The sequence below is a fragment of the Sorex fumeus genome, unplaced genomic scaffold, assembly GCF_029834395.1.
Source record: "Sorex fumeus unplaced genomic scaffold, SorFum_2.1 ptg000058l, whole genome shotgun sequence".
Classification (NCBI taxonomy): Eukaryota; Metazoa; Chordata; class Mammalia; order Eulipotyphla; family Soricidae; genus Sorex; species Sorex fumeus.
Window position 1 is genome coordinate 21350789 of NW_026606115.1, and position 25160 is coordinate 21375948.

General features: G+C 40.3%; 1 protein-coding gene across 1 annotated transcript in view; it reads right to left on the minus strand.

Moving 5' to 3' along the window:
- Nucleotides 1–25160, minus strand: part of IL1RAPL2 (interleukin 1 receptor accessory protein like 2) — a 738026-nt gene that overhangs the window by 673003 nt on the left and 39863 nt on the right. The window contains exon 3 of the mRNA XM_056125692.1: nt 23594–23780. Coding sequence (XP_055981667.1) covers nt 23594–23780 — 187 coding nt within the window. The remainder of the gene's footprint in view (nt 1–23593; nt 23781–25160) is intronic.

Below are 25160 nucleotides of genomic sequence, written 5' to 3' on the forward strand. Positions count from 1 at the left end.
GATAGCTTCGGATTTCTAAGGAATCATTCTGACGGTTATTAAACAAAAATATGGTTCCTCTGGGTATTTTGAGAGGAAAGTAAAGTGAAAACTAAGCTGTTTTTTTTTTTCACATAGCTCTGATGGGGGTGGGAGGCAGGCAAATGAGCTCACACACTCACTTTATTCAAAGACAAATGGTGTATCCTATGTCATTTGGGGGAGTAAGTCCATATATAATTAGCAGTAACCATTTTAAATTTCCCTGCACACTGCTTTGTTTTTTCCAACCCTCCTTCCCATACCACGAAGGAAAAAATAGGGAGTTAGAGATACTAGAAGGTAACTCCTGATGAAAACAGGTTTGAAGCTACGGATTGTTGAGGATAGATACAGTTTCCAATTGCGTTCCAAGTTGTGATTAGTCCAGAGCTTCAACTTTCTGTTTAATCATGACACCTTTTTACAGAGAAATGCAACACAGATGAGCACTGCAAGAAACACCTCCTTTTGGTTGTTGACAGAAACTTCTTGCTGTTGCCAAATTTTTCACAGCCCCCACATTCAGTAACATGACCCCAGATGAGGTCATGATCCACAGTTAAGCAGCTAGGATCTAGCCTTGTAAAGAATTCTTTGTATCCAGTAGAGGCTGACTTGTTTGGTTTTTAAAAATGTGGCATGGGAAAATGTTTTTTTCAGGTCGATACCACTCCTCTGGAGACAACTAATATAGTAATATAGATGAAAATGCAAACTGACTTTGGATCAAAACAGCACTGGGTCAATATTTGGAGTTCATTTACCCCAAGTTCTATGATCTTGGACAGTTTAATTTCTTAGCTTTCGGTTTCTTACTCTGCACTACTATGTGAGCAGCTAAAATCCAGTAACTTAGAGGTTATTCATTATATTCTGTATACTCTACTATAGAAATCATCCAGCACAAGAGAATGTTTTTCACTTGGAAACTTTCCCAAAACCTGGATCATGTCTCTTTCAAACCTCCAGCCATGCTTGTCAAAAATTGGTGCTAATGGACTACTCAGAGAAAGATAATATTCAGTAATTGGTTAACTATAATCTAGTCACACATTACTTCAAGTCACTAAACATGTGTAGTTCCCAAGAAACCAGTGCCACACTAATTTGAGCAGGTATGTAAGACTTATTTTGTTCAAAAGAAGCTTTTGGCTGACCACTCTGTTTCAACCAATTTATCTTTCATAAAGTTACCCCGTTGACAATTTTACCTTTATCTGTTATTTAATCTCATTCTTCCAGACTCCCTGCTCCATTATTTGTGCTATCTCTCCCTTAAATCGCCAGTATTAGACTTACTACACTGCTTGTCTTCTGTCCCCAAACTTCTCATAACCTCTTTCCTACTGGGCATACAATAATTCATACCTTTGGACTGGAGAGATAGTAGAGCAGGTAGATTGCTTGCCTTGCAGGAGCCAACCCAAATTAGAACTCCAGCACTCCATATTGTTCTTTGAGCCCAGAGTGATACCAGAGCACAGAGCCAGGAGTAAGACCTGAGCATTCGTGGGTGTGGTGCCCAAAACATTTTTTTTATTTTTTAGTTTTGGGGCCACAACTTGCATGCTAAGGCCTCACTGCTGGTGGACTCATGGCACCATGTTGGAATTCTTGGGATCGAACCCAGGTGGACCATGTGCAAGGCAAGCACCCTACCAGCTGTACTATCACACCAATCCCTAACTTAATTCTTATAGTTTAAATGAAAAAGCATTGAAATACATAGGTCAAATCTCAAAACAGTTAATATGAGGCAAGAACAATCTGCAGAAGACTTAAGTATAAGAAAGTCCCAAATATTGCCCTCAATTTGTAATTCCTTTTTTAGGAATTACAAATTGGTCTCTAACGGGGTATTACATGGTACCCCTGTGACTATTAAACATTACCAACTTGGAGGTTTTACTGAATACTACTCTGGCTGAAGGGACTTAACTTCAACAGTTTATTGTAAGGCATGATTTCCCCATAAAAACAATACCGGATTTTAAAGCTCTCTTCCATTCCAACTGTTCTGTGGCAATTATTATTTGTCACAGTTGCTGGATTGGAATCATAGGACACACAAAAGAAACATCTATTGAACAAGCCTCTTGAAGTAACATGTTTCCGACTATATATTTGCCTTGTAGTTTTACCCTGATATAGTCACAGATGTATCCACAGTCCACTTGTAAGATATCATCACAGGTATTTTTTTTATCGGTTTGATATGTGCTCACGGTTACTTTCATACTATTCCAAACCCATTATCCATTTCTCATGGCAAGAACACCAGACTAACTTAAATATTTATTCTGATTCTGATGTTTACATACAAATCAGCTATGCAGCTGAGACAGAGAACTAACTACCTGACAGCATAAAGCCTCCCACTAGTTTTTTGCCATTTAGCTGACACCTTGAAGCATTTTTCAGGAAGTGTTTTCACACCTGTCAATACCAGAAGAATTCAAGATCATGGATATAAGGAAATAGAAGATGTAAAACCAGGTTCTTAGAGAGAAGAAAATTCAAACAACTCAGAAAATTCATGAATAAATTTTGTTTGTCTTTAAATACAATAAAAGTTGATTACAAGAAACTCATGAAACTCTCCTAATGGAGTTTAATACCCTGTGTGCTGCCTCCTTTTCAATAAAGTCTTGTTCTTGAATTTCATTTCTTCTATATGATTTCCTTCCTATGAGTGCAAAATATACTTCCTGTTTCACTGCAACACAATTATAACACAACATTATAATACCCAATTCTCGTTGTCATTTTGCACTGACACCTAACATGAATCCTCTAAGGCACTACTTTCCTTGTTTCCTCTAGAAGCTATTTTTTAAATGCCTAGACATCTTTATAATAAGCTGTAGGGAATCTGGGCTTTCCTCAATTTTTCTCATTTGCAAAGATATTCATGTCTTTTTGTGGTTAAAAACAGTTATGTATTTTTATTTATTTGATAGGGTCCAAACCTGGCAGTGCTCACTCCTGGCTCCGTACTGGTAAATCACTTCTGGATAGAAAACAATGGTGAATTAGATATAAACTTTGACCCTTTGAAGTCCTTCCTATAATTAGAAAGCTGAGAATAACTCACTTCCCAGAGTCTTTCCCTTCCCAGGTGAATATCAACAACTTTTTATCTTCAAGGTTCTAATCTTGCAATTGGGAGTCAAGTGGTTAAGAAAATAAGTTCCATACTCAAATAGTTCTGTTTGAATTCAAGTTGTACATTCATCAACATATTTCTTCATTGCTCTAAGTCTCAATTTCTATATTTATAAAACATATAGTGATAATATTTATCAATAGGGAAACTACAAGTATTAAATAAGATAGCACTGCACTGTAGCACTGTCCTCCCGTTGTTCATTGATTTGCTCGAGCGGGCCCAGTAATGTCTCCACTGTGAGACTTATTGTTATTGTGTTTGGCATATCGAATATATCACGGGTAACTTGCCAGGTTTTGGTGTGCAGGTGAGATACTCTTGGTAGGTTTCCAGGCTCTCTGAGAGGGGCAGAGAAATCAAACCCAGGTCGACCAGGCCAGCCACGTGCAAGGCAAATGCCCTACCACTGTGCTATCGCTCCAGCCCATTAAATAAGATAACACATGTAAACAAAATATTTCCATTGGGACAGAACCTTGCCTTCAGGTAGTGTGTGAAGAGCGGAGCCAGTGTATTGATGAGTAATGACGGCAGGTTCTTCAGGTGTTCGGGTCTGACCTTGTCTGGGCCGGGTGATGTTAGCTTCTTTACCGATGAAACGGCATGCCAAATTTCAGAAGGGATAACATTGGGAACAACATATCCATCCTGCAGGATTTGGTAAGTGGGCAGGTGGACATGGCTATCAGAGATATCCGAGTAGCAGTAATGGATAATCTTCCCCATTGCCTTTCTGGAAGATGTAATAGATCCATCAGGACGTCAGAGAGCAGTCATCTTGGTCTTGTAGTTGGCAAAGAACAGGCGGGCGTTTCCAATGTTTTTCCTGGCTTCTGCCGCATCTGCAAGCACTGCTTCTCTTCTCTCTTTGCGGCCTTCCTTTATCACTTCTTGCACTGCTTTTCGAGCTCAGACGTTTGCTTGTGATTGCCTGAGGCTTGCGCCAAGCCACCTTGGTGAATGAGCTCGAGAGTTTTCAAAGACAGGTATCTTTTTGTGGCTATCTCTCTCTCAGCGTTCCTCACACAGTCATGGAGGTGCTGAACCAGTCGATCATACTCCTCATCAATGTTGTCAAGAAAAGTGCAGTCTCTGCCCCCGCGCCTGGGTGTTCCTTCCCGGAGTCCCTTGGAGGGGAGCGGGTTGAGCTTTCCTCCCCGCCCCGACCAGGGCTACGGCAGCCGAAGACCTCCAGGACCAGCCACCACCATGCTGAGACCACTCTCCGCACACCTGAAGGTACTGGCAGAGGGACAAAGCCACGCGGGTTCCGGGGCCGAGACCTCCAAGCCTACTCGATTTGGAGTCGAGCATCTTCCACCCAGATCCTCCAAATTCCAGTAGGCGGGGGTCACACCCACCACCTGGCCCCCTGGCGCCGTGTAATCCCATCAGCGGCCAAGACTCAGAGACTATAAAATCCAGATCCCGGACGAGAAAAGTGCAGTCTCTGCCCCCGCGCCTGGGTGTTCCTTCCCGGAGTCCCTTGGAGGGGAGCGGGTTGAGCTTTCCTCCCCGCCCCGACCAGGGCTACGGCAGCCGAAGACCTCCAGGACCAGCCACCACCATGCTGAGACCACTCTCTGCACACCTGAAGGTACTGGCAGAGGGACAAAGCCACGCGGGTTCCGGGGCCGAGACCTCCAAGCCTACTCGATTTGGAGTCGAGCATCTTCCACCCAGATCCTCCAAATTCCAGTAGGCGGGGGTCACACCCACCACCTGGCCCCCTGGCGCCGTGTAATCCCATCAGCGGCCAAGACTCAGAGACTATAAAATCCAGCTCCCGGAACCGCACGGCCGCATTTGCGGCCGCGGGACATCTTATCAGAACATCTTTTTTATGACATCTTATTATCTCATTCCTACTTTGGACAAACTTGCAGGCTATCGAATGTAGCCTGCCCACAGGGCAGAGTCTGGCAAACTCCCCGTGGCCTACCAAATATGCCAAATACCAGTAACAATGATGGGTCTCATTCTCCTAAAGAGCCGTGAATATAATCTCAGGGCTAGGATGAAAGAGACGTTACTGGGGCCTGCTCGAGGCAATCGACGATTAACAGGATGATGAAATGAAAAAATGAAATGAAATGTTGTCAATGATGGCATCTTCCTATGTTGCCACAATAGTGCCAAAGAGTTCCCAGTTGGTGGTCGTTCTGGGAGTTCACTTAAACTTTGCAGCCCTTTCTCCCCGCTCTGTGAAGTAGAATTTTGCATGAAGGAGATGGTGGTCCAACACGTTTAGAATTTTGGGACAACAGCAACATCAGTCAGGAAAAACCATCAATTGAATATGATGTGGTCAATTTCGTTGTGGAACCGTCCCCTGGGAGACTCCCATGTCCAACATTTAGATTCAGCCTTCTGGAATTGTGAGTTACCATGGATGGTCTTGGTCGACATGATGAACTCAGACAGTCTCTCACCCTGTTTGTTCCATCCTAGGCCATGGGTCCCCATGCAGAGTTCTTCAGCTGGTCTTCTCGGTCCTATCTTGGCAATAAAATCACCAACAATGTTCTTGTAGAAGTTGTGTTCTTCTTTATAGAACTTCTTCTGTTCCATGTAACACTTCTCAATTTCTCTTTCATCATAATTGGATTTTGGTGCATAGACAACGAAGATAGAAACTGCCAACAGTGAGCCACATTTATTCAAGTGTAATCGCTCAATTCGGGTTGTTAGGTATTCTAATGAATCAATGCTTATGGCCAAGTTTGTGTTGACAAGGACACTGACACCACTGATGCCCCTTTTGTCACATGTTCTGAGGAAGGGTTCTTCCCCAGTGTCGAAAATGACGTGATGTGATTTATGCCTTCTCGTCTCAGTCAGACCAATGATGTCATACTAGATTTTTCGCGCTTGTACCATCAGGTCCTCGATGGATGTAACTGATGCCAGCGTATGAGCATTGAAAGTACAGATAGTCATTTTTGTCCTTCTTCACTTTGGCAGTCTAGTTCAGCCTTGAGATTTTATCAGTCTTTCCTTCCTCATCCTTCTTAACGTATTGGTGGCTCTTTCAAGGTCAGGGGAATGAGACCCATTGTATTTACTGGTTTTGGCATATCAAATACTACACAGATAGCTTACCAGTTACTGCTATGCGGGCGGGATATTCTTGGTAGCTTGCCAGGCTCCACGAGAGTTATAGAGACTTTTAGGGCAGCCTCTAATCATCCTTTCAGGTGTTCCCATGTTTCAAACCATACTTGAGCTCTATCAATTATGGTGCGGTAATCTTGGAAGATGGGTATTAAGTGTCTTATGATTTGTCACATGGCTTGGAGCATGGAGGCAGCTGGGTAGTAGAAATAGTGGAGAACTGTACTACTGTACAAGAAGGGAGACATCCACGATATTGGCAACTATCACCCCATCTGCCTGTTGTCTGTCATCTACAAGCTGTTCACTTGAGTTATCCTGAATAGGATTGGGAGAACACTAGATGAAGGACAACCATGGGAGCAAGCCGGGTTCCAAAAATGATTGAGCAGGATCGACCATATCCACACAATAACCAAGCTCATTGAGGTTTCTCTGGAGTTCAAGATGCTGCTCTAACGTTCATTGATTTAAAGAAGGCCTTTAATTCTGCTGAGGCTGAAGTGGTCATCAAAGCCCTGGCCAAACAGGGCGTTCAAACTCAATACATCAGGATCCTCTGTGAGGTGTATTGCAGATTCACTAGCAGGATCTCACCATTCTACAAGGAAGTGATCATCTATGTCAAGAGAGAGGTTCAGCAGGGAGATACCATTTCACCGAAACTCTTCAGTGCCACCCTCAAAATATCATGCGACAACTGGAATGGGAAGGAATGGAAGTGAATATAGATGGTCGGCAACTGCACCACCTCCTCTTTGCTGATGACATCGTTCTAATAACACCAGACATTAGCCAAGCGGCACATATGTGACTTTAACTGTGAGTGTGGAAAGGTCGGACTCCAGCTGAATCTCATGAAGACAATGTTTATGAGAAATGGTCTCGTTCCTGACATTCCATTGACTCTCAATGGAACGAACATCTCTGAATGCAACAGTTATGTGTACCTAGGTTGAGAACTAAACATGATGAATGACCTGGCACCCGAGTTGTGCAGGAGGAAGAGAGTAGCTTGGAACGCCTTCAAGAGCGTTGAAGAAATAGCTAAGAGGATGAAGAATCTCCGGCTCCAGGGACATCTCTTTGATTCCACTGTTCTTTCTGCATTAACATATGCCACAGAGACCTGGGGCCCATGAAAACAGGATGAGAATTCTATTCGGGTCTCCCAAAGATGAATCTAAGGAGCTATGCGTGGAAAGCTACACTTCACTCAAATGAGAGAAAGAATCTGGAGTTCTAACCTCCGTTGATGATCAAGAATCAGGAACGCTGCCTCGTTTGGCAAGGCATCAAAAATCAGATGGGCTGGACATGTAATGAGATTTGCAAATGACTGCTGGACTGGAGCCGTTACTGACTGGATTCCACGGGACGTCAAAAGATTGTGTGGCCGCCCACCTATGAGATGGTCAGACTTCTTCATCAAGACCCTGAACGATCAGTTTGAGGCCTTCGTGCTCCTAGAAAGAGCAGATGCAATTGGACTACACTAGCATGCGACAGGGACAAATGGAGATGTTACTGGTACCTGCTCAAGCAAATTGATGTGTAACGGGATGTCAAGTGATCAAGTGATCAAATGATGTAAATAAAATATAGTATAAAACATGCTAAAAACCACTTGGTAAAGGTAAATACTAATTATTTTGTTATTGTTATTATTCTAATTCTGGTTTCAGATTATGGGCATTTTCATTAATATAACCATCTGAATTAACGGGCCTCTCTGATCTGTATAAATAAATAGATAATCCAAAAAACAATCCAAAGTTCTAAATAATAGAATTAGGCAGAATGCACTTCATTTCTAATTTTACAACTTGTTAATACTACCAATATTACAAAAAATATTGACATACTGAAAATTAGCAACTCTTACTATAGTCATTATATAATCGAGACCATAGTAAAAATTGATGAAGTAGACTCAGGAGAGGCTGGTGAGACTGCAATTCAGAGATTTCTAGCTATTAAGCAGCTATTGAACCAGGAACTGATGGGAAGTCTTAAAGGCCAATTGACAAATTTTTGTAGACTCTGAATTAGCTTAAGCTATAACATTTCAGGGTACTCAGTCTTGGAAGTGGTCACATTTTTGTGGGTTTGCAACCAGGAGATTTATTGAGTTTGTTGACAGAGTTCAGAAAAATATCCCTTCAGACTTTTGGTTAATGGAAAAAGAACTGAGAAAAGGAACTGTTCTGAAATAAACTCAAATCAATTTGTTTTCCTTAATAATATAAATGTAATACCCAACTTCAGACTGCTCTAGCCCCAAATTCCACCTAGCTATTGAAGAGGGGAAAACACAAGCCAACTCCATCTTCTGTTTTTTTTTTCTCACCAATTGTGGGTTAGGGAATAAGAGAGAAGCTAAGAAGAACTTACAGCAGTCACAACCCAGGGATAGCGTCCACTATAAGAATTAAATGTCATCATAGAATTTTAGGCTTTTCACCTTTATTTCATACTTTACCAACATACTGAGAGGGATCTTGTACAATAATAGGATACAACTAAAATAAATGCACAGTACAGGCCATATTCGATAAGATTCTAGAAAAATCTAGATGACATGAGGCCTAAGCAATAGTACAATGGATAGGGCTTTTACTTTGTGTATGACAAACCCAGGTGCGTCATATCCCATACAGTCTCCTGAGCATTGCCAGGAGTGATTTCTGAATACCCAGGAGTAACCCCTGAACATTGCCAGGTGTGGCCTAAAAGCAAAAACAAAAAAACAAAACAAAACAAAAAAACCCCCAAAACTAAAAAGATAAGAAAGAAAAAAGTCCAGTTAATAGACAGTGAAAAGAACAAAAGAGGGAATCTTGTCTCTAAATCTCAAAGCTAAGATAAGCAATAAATCTACTTCTTAAGCAAAGAAATCTAAAATTTCTTATCAAAGTCTTCAGTTCATTTTATGCAGTAAATACAGTCTGACTTTCAAAAAATTTTATATCTAAAGATGCAAACTCATTGTTTGAAGGGAGAGAGAGAGAGAGAGAGAGAGAGAAGCATCAAAACTAGTCTCAAAAAGAAACATAGTAAGGGAATAAATAATGATCAATGATAACAAACCCTGAGAGTCAACATATGGATCTCAGGTCACTGAGTGGGGGTTTGAGGTGTGTGAAAGAAGATCTCTCTAGGTCTCCCCAGAGGTGGAGACATGCTGATACTCTGGTTTAAGTGTGATGTGGTAACATTATACATCTTGAAAATTTAATAGTATAAATCACAGAAATTAGTGGTAGGGCATTTGCCTTGCACGCAGCCAACATGGCCGACCCGAGTTCGATTCCTCCACCCCTCTCGGAGAGCCCGGCAAGCTACCGAGAGTATCTCGCCCGCATGGCAGAGCCTGTCAAGCTACCCGTGACATATTCGATATGCCAGACACAGTAACAACAAAGTCTCCAATGGAGACGTTACTGGGCCCGCTCGAGCAAATCGATGATCAACGGGAGGGCCTATACTTTTTTTACTTTAAATATGGCATTAATTTTATAATCATTAGACTGGAAAATAGACAACATGTAATAACAGAAGATACATAAAAGTATTATAATTAAGCATAAATTAAAGTATAATTAAACGTAAATTAGAAAATATGCTGTAGTAGGAATAAAGGTCATGTTTGATAGGTGCATTAGTAGACTGGACATGAATGAGAAATGAAATACTGAGAATTAAGAAAAGTCAATAGAAATATCCAAAGTGGGAATTAAAAAATAATAAATAGAATGGAAGTGAATATCTTAAAACTATAAGAACATATTATTAACTATTGCCTATGTGGCAAAATTGAAATTCAGTGATTCCGTGACATCCTGTTGTCTAAATTAATGGTGGTATGCTAATCATAACCAGTAGTTCTTACATATACCAAGTACACATTCTTAATCACAAACTCATATTCTACTCATCTTCTTTATCATATACTTGATCACTTGACTTCCCATTAATCGTCGATTTGCTCGAGCAGGCGACAGTAACGTCTCCATTTGTCCCTGTCGTGTGCTAGTGTAGCCCAATGACGTCTGTTTGCTCTAGGAACATGAAGAGCCTCAAAGCGATTGTTCATGATCTTGACGAAGAAGTCTGACCATCTGGTAGGTGGGCGGCCATGCGGTCTTTTGACATCCTGTGGAATCCAGTCGGTAACAGCTCTAATCCAGCGGTCGTCTTTAAATCTCATTACGTGATCAGCCCATCTGATTTTTGACACCTTGGCAAACGAGACAGCGTCCCTGATTCTTGATTGTTGATGGAGGTCGGAACTCCTGATTCTTTCTCTCATTTGAGTGAAATGTGATATTCCAAGCATAGCTCTTTCAATTCCTCTTTGGGAGACCCGAATAGCGTTCTCATCCTGTTTGCGTAGGTCCCAGGTCTCTGAGGCATATGTTAATGCAGGAAGAACAGTGGAATCAAAGAGATGTGCCCGGAGTTGGAGGTTCTTCATCCTCTTAGCTATTTCTTTGATGCTCTTGAAGGCGTTCCAAGCTGCTCTCTTCCTCCTGCGCAGCTCGGGTGGGTGCCAGGTCATTTGTCATGTTGACCTCTCAACCTAGGTACACATAGCTGTTGCATTCGGAGATGGTCATTCCATTGAGAGCGAATGGGGCGTCAGGAACGAGGCTGTTTCTCATAAACATTGTCTTCATAAGATTCAGCTGTAGTCCGACCTTTCCACACTCACGGACGAAGTCGGCCAGCATTTGTGCCGCTTGGTTGATGTTTGGTGTTGTTAAAACAATGTCATCAGCAAAGCGGAGGTGGTGTAGTTGCCGACCATCTATCTTCACTCCCATTCCAGTCGTATCATATACAAATATCGTATCATATACAAATATTGAAAAATTTCCCTGTAATGCCATATACAAGATGGGGAAAATGATTATTTGGGATTTAAGTCCTGTATCAAATAACTTGTCATAGATCATAATACAATGAAATCTTATGTCTGCCCACCTGTGCTAATTGCGACACTCTTTACAATTGCCAAAATCTGGAGGCAATCTGAGTGTCCAAGATCAGATGACTTGACAAAGAAACTGGTACATATCCACAGTGGAATACTAAGCTATAAGAAAAAAAAAATGAAATCCAAATAAATCTTGAAAGAGATCAAAAGCCACAGTTAATCTCAGAACTACACAAGACTGAACAGACTGGGGTAAATCAGAGGGGGTGAGTCAGCCTGGAGCCCACCCAAGCAAAGTCCCCAGAAGCCTCTTGCTTCCACAAAATCGCTGCCACACCCTGGGTCTGACTCCAATGTCTCAATATGGACTTCACTGAGACATAATCTGCTGAAAATTCTGGCATTATTAAAAATAAAATAAAAGAGAAGTGAAAAAAGAATAAAATAAAATCATAACATTTTCTACTACATGGATTCAGCTGGAGAATTTCATACTGAGTAAAGTTACTCCAAAGGAGAAGGACAGACACAGAATTATTTTTCTCATATGTGGAATATGGAGAAACAAAACAGGTAAATTACAAATGTCCAGGACCTATCATTGGGATGAAGAGGGTGGGTGAGGGATCCTTGGACAATGGTGGAGGGAAGTATACCATGGGTAGAGGTTGTGGTGCTAGAATAGTTTGTACAAGAAATCCTATTAATAAAAAAGAAATCCTACAATAACAATTTGTAAAACATGATGCGCAAAGGTATTCCTCGTCAATGTTGTCAACAATGGCATCTTCCCATGTTGCCACAATAGTACCAAAGAGTTCGCAGTTGGTGGTCATTCTGGGAGTTCTCTTTTTGAACTTTGCAGCCCTTTCTCCCCGCTCTGTGAAGTAGAATTTTGCACGAAGGAGACAGTGGTCCGATCCCATTCGAAATTTTGGGACAACAGCGACATCAGTCAGGCAAAACCGTCGATTGAATATGATGTGGTCTATTTCGTTGTGGAATCGTCCACCAGGAGACTCCCATGTCCATCGTTTAGATTCTGCCTTCTGGAACTGTGAGTTACCATGAATGGTCTTGGTCGACATGATGAACTCAGACAGTCTCTCACCCTGTTCGTTCCATTCTAGGCCATGGGTCCCGATGTGAAGTTCTTCAGCTGATCTTCTCGGTCCTATCTTGGCATTAAAATCACCCACAATGATCTTGTAGAAGGTGTGGTCTTCTTTATAAAACTTCTCTAGCTCCATGTAGAACTTCTCGATTTCTCTTTCATCATAATGAGATGTTGGTGCATAGACAACGAAGATAGAAACTGCAGGCAGTGAGCCACATCTATTCAAATGTAAACGTCCGATTCGGGTTGTTAGGCATTTGAATGAATCAATACTCTTGGCCAAGTTTGTGTTGACAAGGACACTGACGCCTCTGACACCTCTTTTATCGCATGTTCCGAGGAACAATTCTTCTCCAGTGTCGAAAACGGCATGGTGAGATTCGTGCCTTCTTGTCTCGGTCAGACCAATGATGTCGTACTTGATCATTCGCGCTTGTACCATCAGGTCCTCGATGGATGCATCTGATGCTAGCGTACGTGCATTGAAAGTACAGACGATCATTTTTGTCTTCCTTCATTGTGGCAGCCTAGGTCGGCCTTGAGATTTTGTCGGCCTCTCCTTTCTCATCCTTCTCAGTGCTGCCATGTCGGTGAAGCCTTCAGGGTCAGGTGAATGAGACCCGTTGTAGTTACTGGTTTTGGCATATCGAATACACAGCGGATAGCTTGCCAGGCTCTTCCGTGCGGGCGGAATACTCTCGGTAGCTTGCAACATGGGAAGATGCCATTGTTGACAACATTGACGAGGAATACGATCGACTGGTTCAGCACCTCCATGAATGTGCGAGGAATGCCAAGAGAGAGATAGCCACAAAAAGTCGCCTATCTTCGAAAACTCTTGAGCTAATTCGCCAGCATGGTTTGGCGCATGCCTCAGGGAACCGCAAGCTAACGTCCGAGCTTGCAAAGCAGTGCAGAGATGCGATCAAGGAAGACCTCAAAGAGAGAAGAGCAGAAGTACTGGTAGATGCGGCAGAAGCCGGGGAAAGTATTCGTAACGCCCGCCTGTCCTTCGCCAACTATAAGACCAAGATGACTGCCCTCCGACGTCCTGATGGATCCATCACATCCTCCAGAACGGCAATGGAGAAGATTATCCATGACTTCTGGCCGACATACCAAATTCCACAGGATGGGTATGTTGTTCCCAACGTTCTCCCTTCCGAAATCCGACACACCATTTCGTCGGTAAAGAAACAAACAGCACCCGGCCCAGACAAGGTCAGACCTGAACACCTGAAGAACCTGCCGTCAGTACTCATCAATACACTGGCTCGGCTCTTCACTCGCTACCTGTCTGAATGCAAGGTTCCGTCCCAATGGAAAACCAGCAGGACCGTACTACTGTTCAAGAAGGGAGACATCCATGACATTGGCAACTATCGCCCGATCTGCCTATTGTCTGTCATCTACAAGTTGTTCACTCGAGTCATCCTGAATAGGATTGGCAGAACACTAGATGAAGGACAACCATGCGAGCAAGCCGGGTTCCGCAAAGGATTCAGCACCATCGACCATATCCACACGATAACCAAGCTCATTGAGGTTTCTCGGGAGTTCAAGGTGCCGCTCTGCTTAACGTTCATAGATTTAAAGAAGGCCTTTGATTCTGTTGAGACGGAAGCGGTCATTGAAGCCCTAGCCAATCAGGGCATTCAAGGCCAATACATCAGGATCCTCCGTGAGCTGTATTGCAGATTCACTACCAGGATCTCACCATTCTACAAAGAAGTGATCGTTGATGTCAAGAGAGGGGTGCGGCAGGGTGATACCATTTCACCGAAACTCTTCAGTGCCACCCTCGAGAACATCATGCGATGACTGGAATGGGAAGGAATGGGAGTGAAGATAGATGGTCGGCAACTACACCACCTCCGCTTTGCTGATGACATTGTTTTAATAACACCAAACATCAGCCAAGCGGCACAAATGCTGGCCGACTTTGACCGTGAGTGTGGAAAGGTAGGACTACAGCTGAATCTTACGAAGACAATGTTTATGAGAAACAGCCTTGTTCCTGACGCCCCATTCGCTCTCAATGGAACGACCATCTCCGAATGCAACAGCTATGTGTACCTAGGTTGAGAGGTCAACATGACAAGTGACCTTGCACCCGAGCTGCGCAGGAGGAAGAGAGCGGCTTGGAACGCCTTCAAGAACGTCGAAGAAATAGCTAAGAGGACGAAGAACCTCCGGCTCCTGGCACATCTCTTTGATTCCACTGTTCTTCCTGCATTAACATATGCCTCAGAGACCTGGGCCCTACGCAAACAAGATGAGAACGCTATTCAGGTCTCCCAAAGAAGAATAGAAAGAGCTATGCTTGGAATATCACGTTTCACTCAAATGAGAGAACGAATCCGGAGTTCTGACATCCGTGGACGATCAAGGATCAGGGATGCTGTCTCATTTGCCAAGGTGTCGAAAATCATATGGGCTGGTCACGTAATGAGATTTAAAGACGACCGTTGGACTAGAGCTGTTACTGATTGGATTCCACTGGATGTCAAGAGACCGCGTGGCCGCCCACCTACCAGATGGTCAGACTTCTTCGTCAAGATCACGAACGATCGGTTTGAGGCCCTTCATGTTCCCGGAGCGAACAGATGCCATTGGGCTACACTAGCACGGACAGGGACAAATGGAGACGTTACTGGCGCCCGCTCGAGCAAATCGACGACTAACGGGGAGTTAAGTGATTAAGTGATTAAGTGATGCGCAAAGGAAAATAAAATGAAATAAATGAAAATAAAGTGAAGTCTTCATAGATTCCATGGCTGATTTCTTCTGAATTCATATGTCATTGAAAACTTTGATTATTAGATCAAATTTTTTAAATAAAAGTCAACTTTGATGTTAAAATACAAATAGACATTGCTAACTATTATTGATGTAGATGAATGAGTTATTTACTCCTTTCAATATATTTTAAATTTATCTCAAACAGAACATATGTCAGAAATGTTTATTATTTCTAAATGTATAGACAATTATGTGTGCTTCATTTTACTGACTTATTATTACCCCTTTATGTCCACTAAAATTAAATGTTATCATATATTAATGCACAAAATAAAAATCATGCATGTATATAGATGTTGATATATATGGATTTTCTATTTTGTTAAAATTATTTTTTTCTACACTTACCATTTTAATTAATAATAATTGAAATGATAGTACCCCTACAGCTTTCTTGGCTATTCTGGTAAATTAATTCATCTATGTCAACTCATCTCACAGGCTTTTTACAGTCTGGAAAGCCTATGCTGCTTCTTTTTTATTATTAGTGAAACACCATGAGGTACAGTTGTAGACTTACAGATTTTTGTGCTTGGGTTTCAGTTATACAATGATCGAGTACCCATCCCTCCACCAGTGCCCATTCTCCTATGTAGGGTAACACTGTTCTGTCCTTCCTGCATAACCTCAGGAATAGTTGATAGTTGATAGTTTATTGGACTGAGAAAAAGAGGAAAACACCTTAAGGAGATATTTTGCCTGGAGCAGTCAGGAAGGGCTTTTAGAATACCTTTTAGGTGGGCCCTCAGGAATGGCTTTCTTATGTTCATTTGGCTACCTGACTGGGTTAAGTGTCAGCTCAGACTGGAAGGGAGGGGGAGAGACAAGGGAGCTGGAAAGAGAGCAGGGCTGCAAGATGGACCACAGAGAGATTAGCTAGGGAAACATGTACTTGAGAGAATCTCGGCCCTCCATAACATAAATTTCTTCTATGGTATAAACTTCCTTGTAATAAACTGCTACTAAGATCAACCGGCCTGGCCCTCGTCTCTTCCTTCGTCTGCCCTCGGCCAACAGCCATCCCGATCCTCACCGAGCGCGGGCGGTGAAATAGAGCCATCCAGAGAGCCCGTGAACACACAACCTTCTGCGTGTATAGTTTTTTACACTCCACCACCAATGATCCCAGTATCCCTCCCACCCACCCCCATCCCTCCACCCCACCCCGCCTCTGTGGCAGGGCATTCCCTTTTGTTCTCTCTCTCCTTTTGGGTGCTATGGTTTGCCAAAGAAGCATTGAGTGGCAATTATGTTTGGTCAATAGTCTACTTTCAGCATGCATCTCCCATCCTGGGAGGATTCTCCCAACACTCTTTACTTGGTGCTCCCTTCTCCATCTGAGCCTATGCTCCTTCTTGAACACATATCTCTTCCTGTCTTTCTCTCCCCTCACATCTCTGTATGTGTCTTTCAATAAAACCTGTTTTAGGGGTCAGTGAAATAGTATAATGGATAATATGCTTGCCTTGTATACTACTGACCTGGATTTGATTCCTGGAACACATCGCCAAAGAAAAAGGAAAAATATCCTGTTACCAATAACCTTAACAAATAATAGTCCTGGGGCAGGAGAGATATTACAGAGGAGTGTATGCTTGCCTTACATGTGGCCATACCAGATTCAATCCCCAGCATCCTATATGTTACCCTGAGCTCTGAAGTAAGTGATCCCAGAATACAGAGCCAGAAGTGAGTCATGAGCACAGCTGGATGTGGCCCCCAAACCAAAAATTTAATAAATAAGGAAACATTTGGAGCCAAATAGATAGCAAAGCCGGAAAACTCATTTCACTTATATAAAAATAATAATTTAGTCAAACAGCTTAATGGACTGAGCACATGCTTTGGATGCATGGCTATTGGGTTTGATCCCTGATACTTCATGGATCACCAAGCACAAAGTGAGGAGTAGCCCTTGAGCACTGCTAGCTAAAGAAAAAAATGGCAGTCTAGAATATTAGATAATTTAGATAAAACCTAAAGGAACTGGTTTCTTCTTCTATGAGATTTCCCCATGTTTATATATGTTCTGCTTTTCCATCAATTAAGACTTATTCTGTACAATTAAATATAGAGATAAATTATATAGATTCCTTCTCATTTTTAAAATGCATGTCAATATTCTTTTTTTTATTGATTGATTATTTTACAGTTGTAGATTTACAATTTTTTTTGTGCTTGGGTTTCAATTATACAATGATCAGATACCCATCCCTCCACCAGTGCCCGTTTTTCACCACCATGGATAATATCCCTCCCACCCCCATCCCCCCATCCCCCCCTGCCTCTGTGGCAGGGCAATCCCCTGTGTTCTCTCTCTCCGTTTGGGTGTTGTGGTCTGCAAAAGAGGCATTGAGTGGCAAACATGTGCATGTCAATATTCTATGTCGGAGTATTTTATTTCCCCCCTTAAACAGATCTAACTGTTGCTAGCAAAAGCAAAAGTTACTGAATATTTTATACAATTTTATTAAGCTGTTTTCTTTTGTTAGTCTTATTTTAAGATTCTCTGATTTTAATGATATGCAATAATATAATCTTAAAAATAGACAAATTTATTTCTTCTTTCTAATATCTATACAGTATATTTCATCTTTGTTTCTTATTGGATTAGCTGTCAACTCTAAGTAATGTTGAATAGTAATGGTAATAGAGTATATACATGATTACACAGTTATATAGGTATATTCACAATGCTTTTTATCATAACACTGTAATTATAAAAAGAACAAAATATTCCTCAGAAAAATAGATGAACAAAAATAAAATAAGGTATTTCTAACCTATAAACTATGTTAAAACTATTAAAATAATTTTGATCCATGATATCAGTATGAAATTATTTTTGCTATACATTTGATTGTGATGAGGAGCACTAGACAAAATGTTTCTATTTGAAGAAAAATGAGAGATGTATCTAAACATACAAATATGTATCTTTATGTATAGATAGTAAATAATGTATTTAATGTATTAGCAGAGTGGAACATGTCATATGTAATAAACAGGAAACATCAGTTTCTGTAAATGGCTAAACTGGAGTAGAAAATGAGAGTACAACTGATTTATCTATCCCTATAATGCTATTTATCAAAATAACAACAGCTTTGAAACGTATATATGTGTGTGTATACACACACATGTTTATATTCAAACAAAGAGGCATCCACCCTTTGGATTGTTTTTCAAAAAATTTTTTGGCTTTATGTGTCATTCCCATGTTTCTCAGGGGTTAATCTGGCTCTGCCCTCAGGTATTACTCCTGGGGTTGCTCTGGGGACCATATGGGATGGCAGGGATCAAACCTGGGTCAGTTGTATGTGAGGCAATCACCCTACCCGCTGCACTATCTATCACTTCAACTCCCTTCAAATTTTTTGAGTACTTAATATATGTCAAAACAGAAAAGATAAATGCGTTTTATTAGTCTTGACCAAATTATAAAACTTTAGCAAGTCATTATGGACTTCTGTGTCCTTTTGCACAGTAAGTCTGAACCTATTGTTAATAGTTTCTGAAATTTCTACTTTAGGCAAAACCACTATAATACAACCAGGTACTTAAACACATGTTTTTTTAAGTATAAGCCAGGATGTTTTATTTTTTTCATTAATGCTACACAGTGAAACCACACTGAATGAAATGATGCTTTACCAAGACACAAAAGAAATGATCTCTAAGATCCCAGTTATGTTATAATTTCTTTTATTCAATTCCAATTTCATCTTGAGAAAATTACTTTTCTGGATCATTTTAGTACATTTGGAAGTAGAATCATTGAGGTATTCTTTGAAAGGATTTCAGAAGTTGGCCTAAAGTAACAATTTTGAGAGAGGATTCTATTTACATCAATGTATCATGTATATAAAGTACACACTTACCAGAACAGAGTGATATTATTACAAGAAAGCTAATACAAAGCTAGTTTAGGGTTTGAATCCTTAATTAGCTATGTGTTCACTAATTGACCTCTGTAAACTTATTTGTTTGCTCATCTGTAAAATACTATCATGACAGCTATCAATGTGCAGACTTATCCCCTTTTTCTTACAGAATTCTAATAGAAATTGGTCACCTCCATACACCTTTGCATTACAAGAATAGTGTTGGCTCACAAAGTCTTCTTTAGGCAAAGTATTATATATTACACTGTATGTAAAGGTAGACCAGAACTGCTAACTCAGTGGGCCACAGTACCTTAAAGTAGTAGTGGATAAATAGTAAATAGACACTTTAATATGCAACCTAGCCTTAACACAGTAACACAGGGGCCAGAACAGTCAAAGCCCTTAGGATGTCCCATCAAATTATCTCATCAGCCACATTATCATTTTCTGTGCAAGTTATAATATGAAACTATTTGTGAAAAACTGCTCTCAACTTTTATATACTTTGGGAATATTAACTAATAGATTAGTTAAGATTTTTCTCCTTTGCAAAAATACTCATGTCTCTCTGTGGTTAAAAACATGTATATATTTTTATTTATTTATTTGAATAGGGTTCACACCTGGCAGTGCTCACTCCTGGCTCTGCACTCGCGAATCACTTCTGGCAGGTTCAGAGGACCATATGGAGTGCTGGGAATGAAACCCAGGTTGACCACAAGCAAGGCAAGAGTCATACCCCTCTACTCTCTGGCCACAAAAGGAATATATTTTTATTTATTTATTTATTTTTGCTTTTGGGGTCACACCCGGCGATGATCAGAGGTTATTTCTGGCTCATGCACTCAGGAATTACTCCTGGCAGTGCTCGGGGGAATATATGGAATGCTGGGAATCAAAACCGGGTTGACCACATGCAAGGCAAACACCCTACCTGCTGTGCTATCGCTCCAGCCTGGAATATATATATATATTTTAAATAAATTTTATTGGATCACCGTGAGATACAGTTACAAACTTGCATGATTACATTTCAGTCATACAATGCTCAAGTACCCATCCTTCCACCAGTGCATATTTTCCACCACCGTTGTTCCCAGTGTTTTTCCCACCACCACCCTTCCCGATCCCTGCCTCTGTGGCAGGTATAATCCTTCTTAAAACATTATACTGGGAACAACCTCTGTTAGCAGGGATCTGGTATAATAAAAAAGGAACCCTCATCCACTGCTGGTGAGAATTTTGTCCAGTCCAATAACTATGGAAAACAGTATGGGGGGTACTCAGTAAACTCAGAAACACATTGCCATATGACCCAACAATTTCACCTTTGGTTATCTCTCTATCCACAAATCAAAAATCATCCATTCAAAAAATGTGTGCACAATATTTTTCATTACAGCAACCAGTATAATAGCTAAAGTTTGTAAGTACAATACCTAGATGTCCAGTGACAGATAAGTGGATCATAAATAAGTGGTACATAAATACAACAGAGTACTACACTGTTGTAAGGAATGATGAAATCATGCAATGGTTTCATGTTCACAGCAACATGGATGGAACTGGAAGACATGTTAAGTGAAGTCAGCCAGAAGAGGAAGGATAAACACAAAATTATATAACTTATATGTGGTGTTTAGAATAACTGGATGAGGGGATGCAATGTTTTAAAGAAGGGGATGCATAGATCAATGTTGGCTCCAGAGTATAGGGAAGATAAAGAAAGAAAGAGTGGTCAGGAGGGGACAGGAGACAGATGAGACGCAACAAAGCCAGGTAAGGGCATTCAGGTACAAAAATGGTGTTAAGGAATGATAGAGCCAAATGCCCAAACTATAGTCAAGGACACTTAGATCAAGCGACTCAAACTTTAACAACCAAACTTAGAAAGGTGCCTGTCAAGAGGGCAAGCTGGAAGGGCATAGATATAGGAGGGAAACTGGAGACATTGGTGATGGAGTGTTGACACTGATGGTGACATTACTGCTGCAATTTTGTAGCTCTAAAACTCAATTGTGAACATCTTTGTAAATCACCATGCTTTAATAAAATTAAAAATGTAAAAAATAATAAGCACCTTGATTTTCAAGGTTATTTATTTATGAGATAAACAGGTAAGTCCTTTGCCCCTTACTTTTTCAACTGTGATTTATTTCAAATAGCAGCTGTTCCCCAGATCCTTTATGACTGTTGCTCAGGGCTTACTCCTGACTCTGCACTCAGAAATCACTCCTGGAAGTGTGTGCAAACCATATGGGATGTCTAAGATCAAACCTAGGTCTGCCACATAGTAGGCAAATGCCCTACCTGCTGTATTACTGCTTCATCCCCTAAGATTGGGATATTCTTTAGGAGGAGGTCATTAGGGAAACACCGGTGGTATATATGGTCTACTCCTGGCTCCATGCTCAGGTCCATATTCAATACCAGGCATTCACCCAAGGCTGACCAGTTACAAGGCAGTTCCCCTATACTATCTCTCTGGTCTGAAAGTTACAATACTTAGAAATATGATAAATTTTACACTCTGGTGACAACAGAGTTCTCAGTGAATAATGAAGTGTTTATTAAGTAAAAATTCAAAAAGAGGTAAAAAGAAAAAAATTAAAACTATGTATATTTCAAAACATGACTTGGAAAAGGATTGCTGCAAGGCACACTTTTTACTATTATTTCCAAACACTAGGGAGACTATATCGTACATTACATTTCTAAGTTTGGGTTTGCACCAGAATGAAATATAGAGCAGTTGAGCCCTCCGTTTTACATTGTTATATCCAAAGCAAAATTACTTCATGCTGCAGTGGTATAAATTGCACTTACGGAAAAGCAAGCAGGAGAAATGACTGAGAAAGGAAAAATTTTGCCAGTACTTTGTTTCTTTTGGGACCATGCCTGACAGTACTCAGGGATCACTCTTGGCTGTGCTCAGGGGTTCAACTGGTGTTGGCCAGGTGCAAGGAAAATGCCTTAATCCCTGTAAATTCTCTCTGACCCTTGCCAACACATTTTATAGTGATTTACTCAAAACTACGTGTGAGAAGCAGGGTCAATAGTGCATTTGGGAATTTAAAGAACTCTTAAGTGTTCTGTTCTGTTTTTTAAAAAATAGATATTGATTCATTAGTATAGTGTAATGGTTAAGGAGAAAGTTACTGTAGCCAAGCTTTAAATCACAAATTGTTTTATAACTTTTGTGAAGTCACTTATCTTCTCTAAACCTCCAAAAGTCACATTTTCTATAAAATGGAGGCTAAAATATTGTTAGTAATCAACTATATGTTATCTTTAATTATTTATTTTGTTTTTTATAAATATTAGAGAAGTATTAAATATTATAAAGGCAGAGATGGAAAAGCCATCTGTTTCACTATTGTTAGTATACTTATTCATCCCCTTTTTTTTGGTGGGGAATTGGGTCACATCCAAAACTTCTCAGTACTTAGTTCTGGATTTGTTTTCAGGGTCACTCTTGGTGGTGCTGTGCAGGGCAGGGTGGAATACATGCAATGCTGGGGATCAAATCAGCCTAGCCACATGAAAGGTAAGTGCCTTAAGCACGGTACTATTACTTTTGTCAGAATTTAATTCTATTTCTAAGAAGTGAAGATTAATATTTAGAAGAAATAAGTTACTTTTGCTATTCAATGATAGGAATATTTAACAAAGTGAAGACAGTTCAAGAATTCAGCAGAAAAAAATAAAAATACCGATGAGATAGAATGAATGTTATAAGAGAATGCTGATGGCCAGAACTGATTCCTATGAATTTGCACTAGTCCATGGATGCAGTGTTTGAAGACCACTGGGTTAGAGTATTTATCTTGCTTCTCTATTTGCCACAGCTCATATAGTGCTCTAAGGCCACAGGACTCTTGACAAGCCCACTCTCTTTAGCAATGCCAGACTCTAGTGAAACTGTTCCTTCCCCTTTACACTAAACACCTATGAATAGTAGTTTATAGATCCCTTCCTTGTTGCTTCTCTTAGACATAACTCTGTAACTCCTTTTCTAATCAACATTCTTCTGTTGAAGGTAAGTTTGAATGTAAGTTATTTCCAGCTAACCATGTTATTTCAGGTGTTCACATACCCTGCACTGAGCCCATTGTCTCTTTTGCATTGATTAAAGTAGTTCTCATGATGTAGACCATAGCATAGTTGCTATTCATTATACCTTTACTCATAATTACTGCTCCTTGTATATCACAATCATATTTCTATTGACCTAAAACCATTTCTTTCATGTTATTTAAATCTTCACTCTTCTTCACTTTTGCCCTCATAAATTGTGGTAGAAGAGATTTTACTCTTTTTTAGCATTTCAAGAAGGTGGAATTGCTTCTGATACCTACTGGCAGAAGTAAATGAAACCCAGTGTTATATACGAGTCATGGGCTGAATTATCCAGCTGTGGATCTGTTGATTATTCTCCATAAAACATCTAATACAATATATGAAAAATAAAATCTGTTTTTCCATTTCCAATATGGTTATTGGTTTAATGTTTTAAAAATTCAGTTCACAACATACTGAATTACCTTGTACCATACAACATCAGGCTCTTGATCGGATTTTTTGAAGTCATCCATATCTGGGCAGAAGATCTCTTTTCTTTTAGTGACTTCAGACTTTTCTAAATAGCGGATCTTGCTATTGTAGCACAGACCTGATTCATTTTCTGCAACAGTCAAGGACATTGACACCTTCATGCAATATGTCGAGTTTCTGTAGAAAAAGAGAAATAGCAAAATGGTTTCATTGGGTGTTTACTAGTTTGTCTGTACACTCTATACTTCAAAGGTATTGACTTTCCCATTTAGAACCACACTTACAAATAAAAAACAATAGCAAACAAACACAGAACAGTTTTCTACCGCAACTGAAAGATATTAAAATCCTAATGTATAGACCTCAGCCCATGAAATAGATACAGAGCTACATCGAATAGATAGACACATCTTCTCAATGGTAAGATTATCAGGTGTTTTCCCCAGTAGAAAAATTGCTAGGATGTGGATTTGGTGTAAAAACTTGTGAAAATGTCTGTAACTTAGAGCTACACCAATTTCTGTTTTCGACCTGTGTAGTGCCTTAATAAGTATTTCAAAGATTGTTTCATTTTCCCATTGTTTCCTAAGTCATAATTTTCTTTCACTAGATAAATATATACTGAAAGCCAGAAAATATATAGAAGATAATATGACTTTTATAATTTTTAAATTTGAGTAATTGAGAAATGCCATGAGTTTCTTTCTAAGGTCCTACAGAATATAAATCATAGTAGAGTATGGTCAGTCTGGGTCAATTTTATTTACTAATATAAAATTATAAATGAATTTAAACATATAATTTTATCACAAGGCTTAGAAATTAATTTATGTTAAGTATCTGTCTCATACTTATGGACTAGAACTCTGCTTTCTATTTACTATGTATAACCTATGATTTCCCCCTTCACTACTCTACATGTATTACAACAGTTGTAAAGTCTATACACAAAAAATTTGGAAGAATGAAGAAGAAATCTTGAGCAATCTGGTAAGCTATAGAAAGTCAACTGTATATCTCTTGGTGGAACATAGCACAGAGGCAGGGCGTTTGCCTTTCATGCAGCCAACATGGCCGACCCGAGTTTGATTCCTCCGCCCCTCTCGGAGAGCCCGGCAAGCTACCGAGAGTGTCTCGTCCGCACGGCAGAGCCTGGCAAGCTCCCCGTGACGTACTCGATATGCCAAACACAGTAACAACAAAGTCTCCAATGGAGACATTACTGGGCCCGCTCGAGCAAATCGATGATCAAGGGGAGGGCCTTTATTTTATTTATTTATCTTTTCTAAATATCAAGGATATTCAAATATTCAAATATTAATATTTGCCATTAAAAATGCAAATTGAAAAGGCACATAAGACAATCAAGTGTCTGGGGCAAGAGAAATAAGACAGGAATTAAGTCTCTTGTCTTGCATGTGGTTGACCCTAGTTTGATCCCCTGCAGCACATACGGAGTCCCAAGCTCTGCCAGAGGCCACTTAGCCCCTGAGCACTACTGAGTATGAACATAACTCTCAAAAATGAACTAAAAGTGAAATGATCTTGTAACTAAGT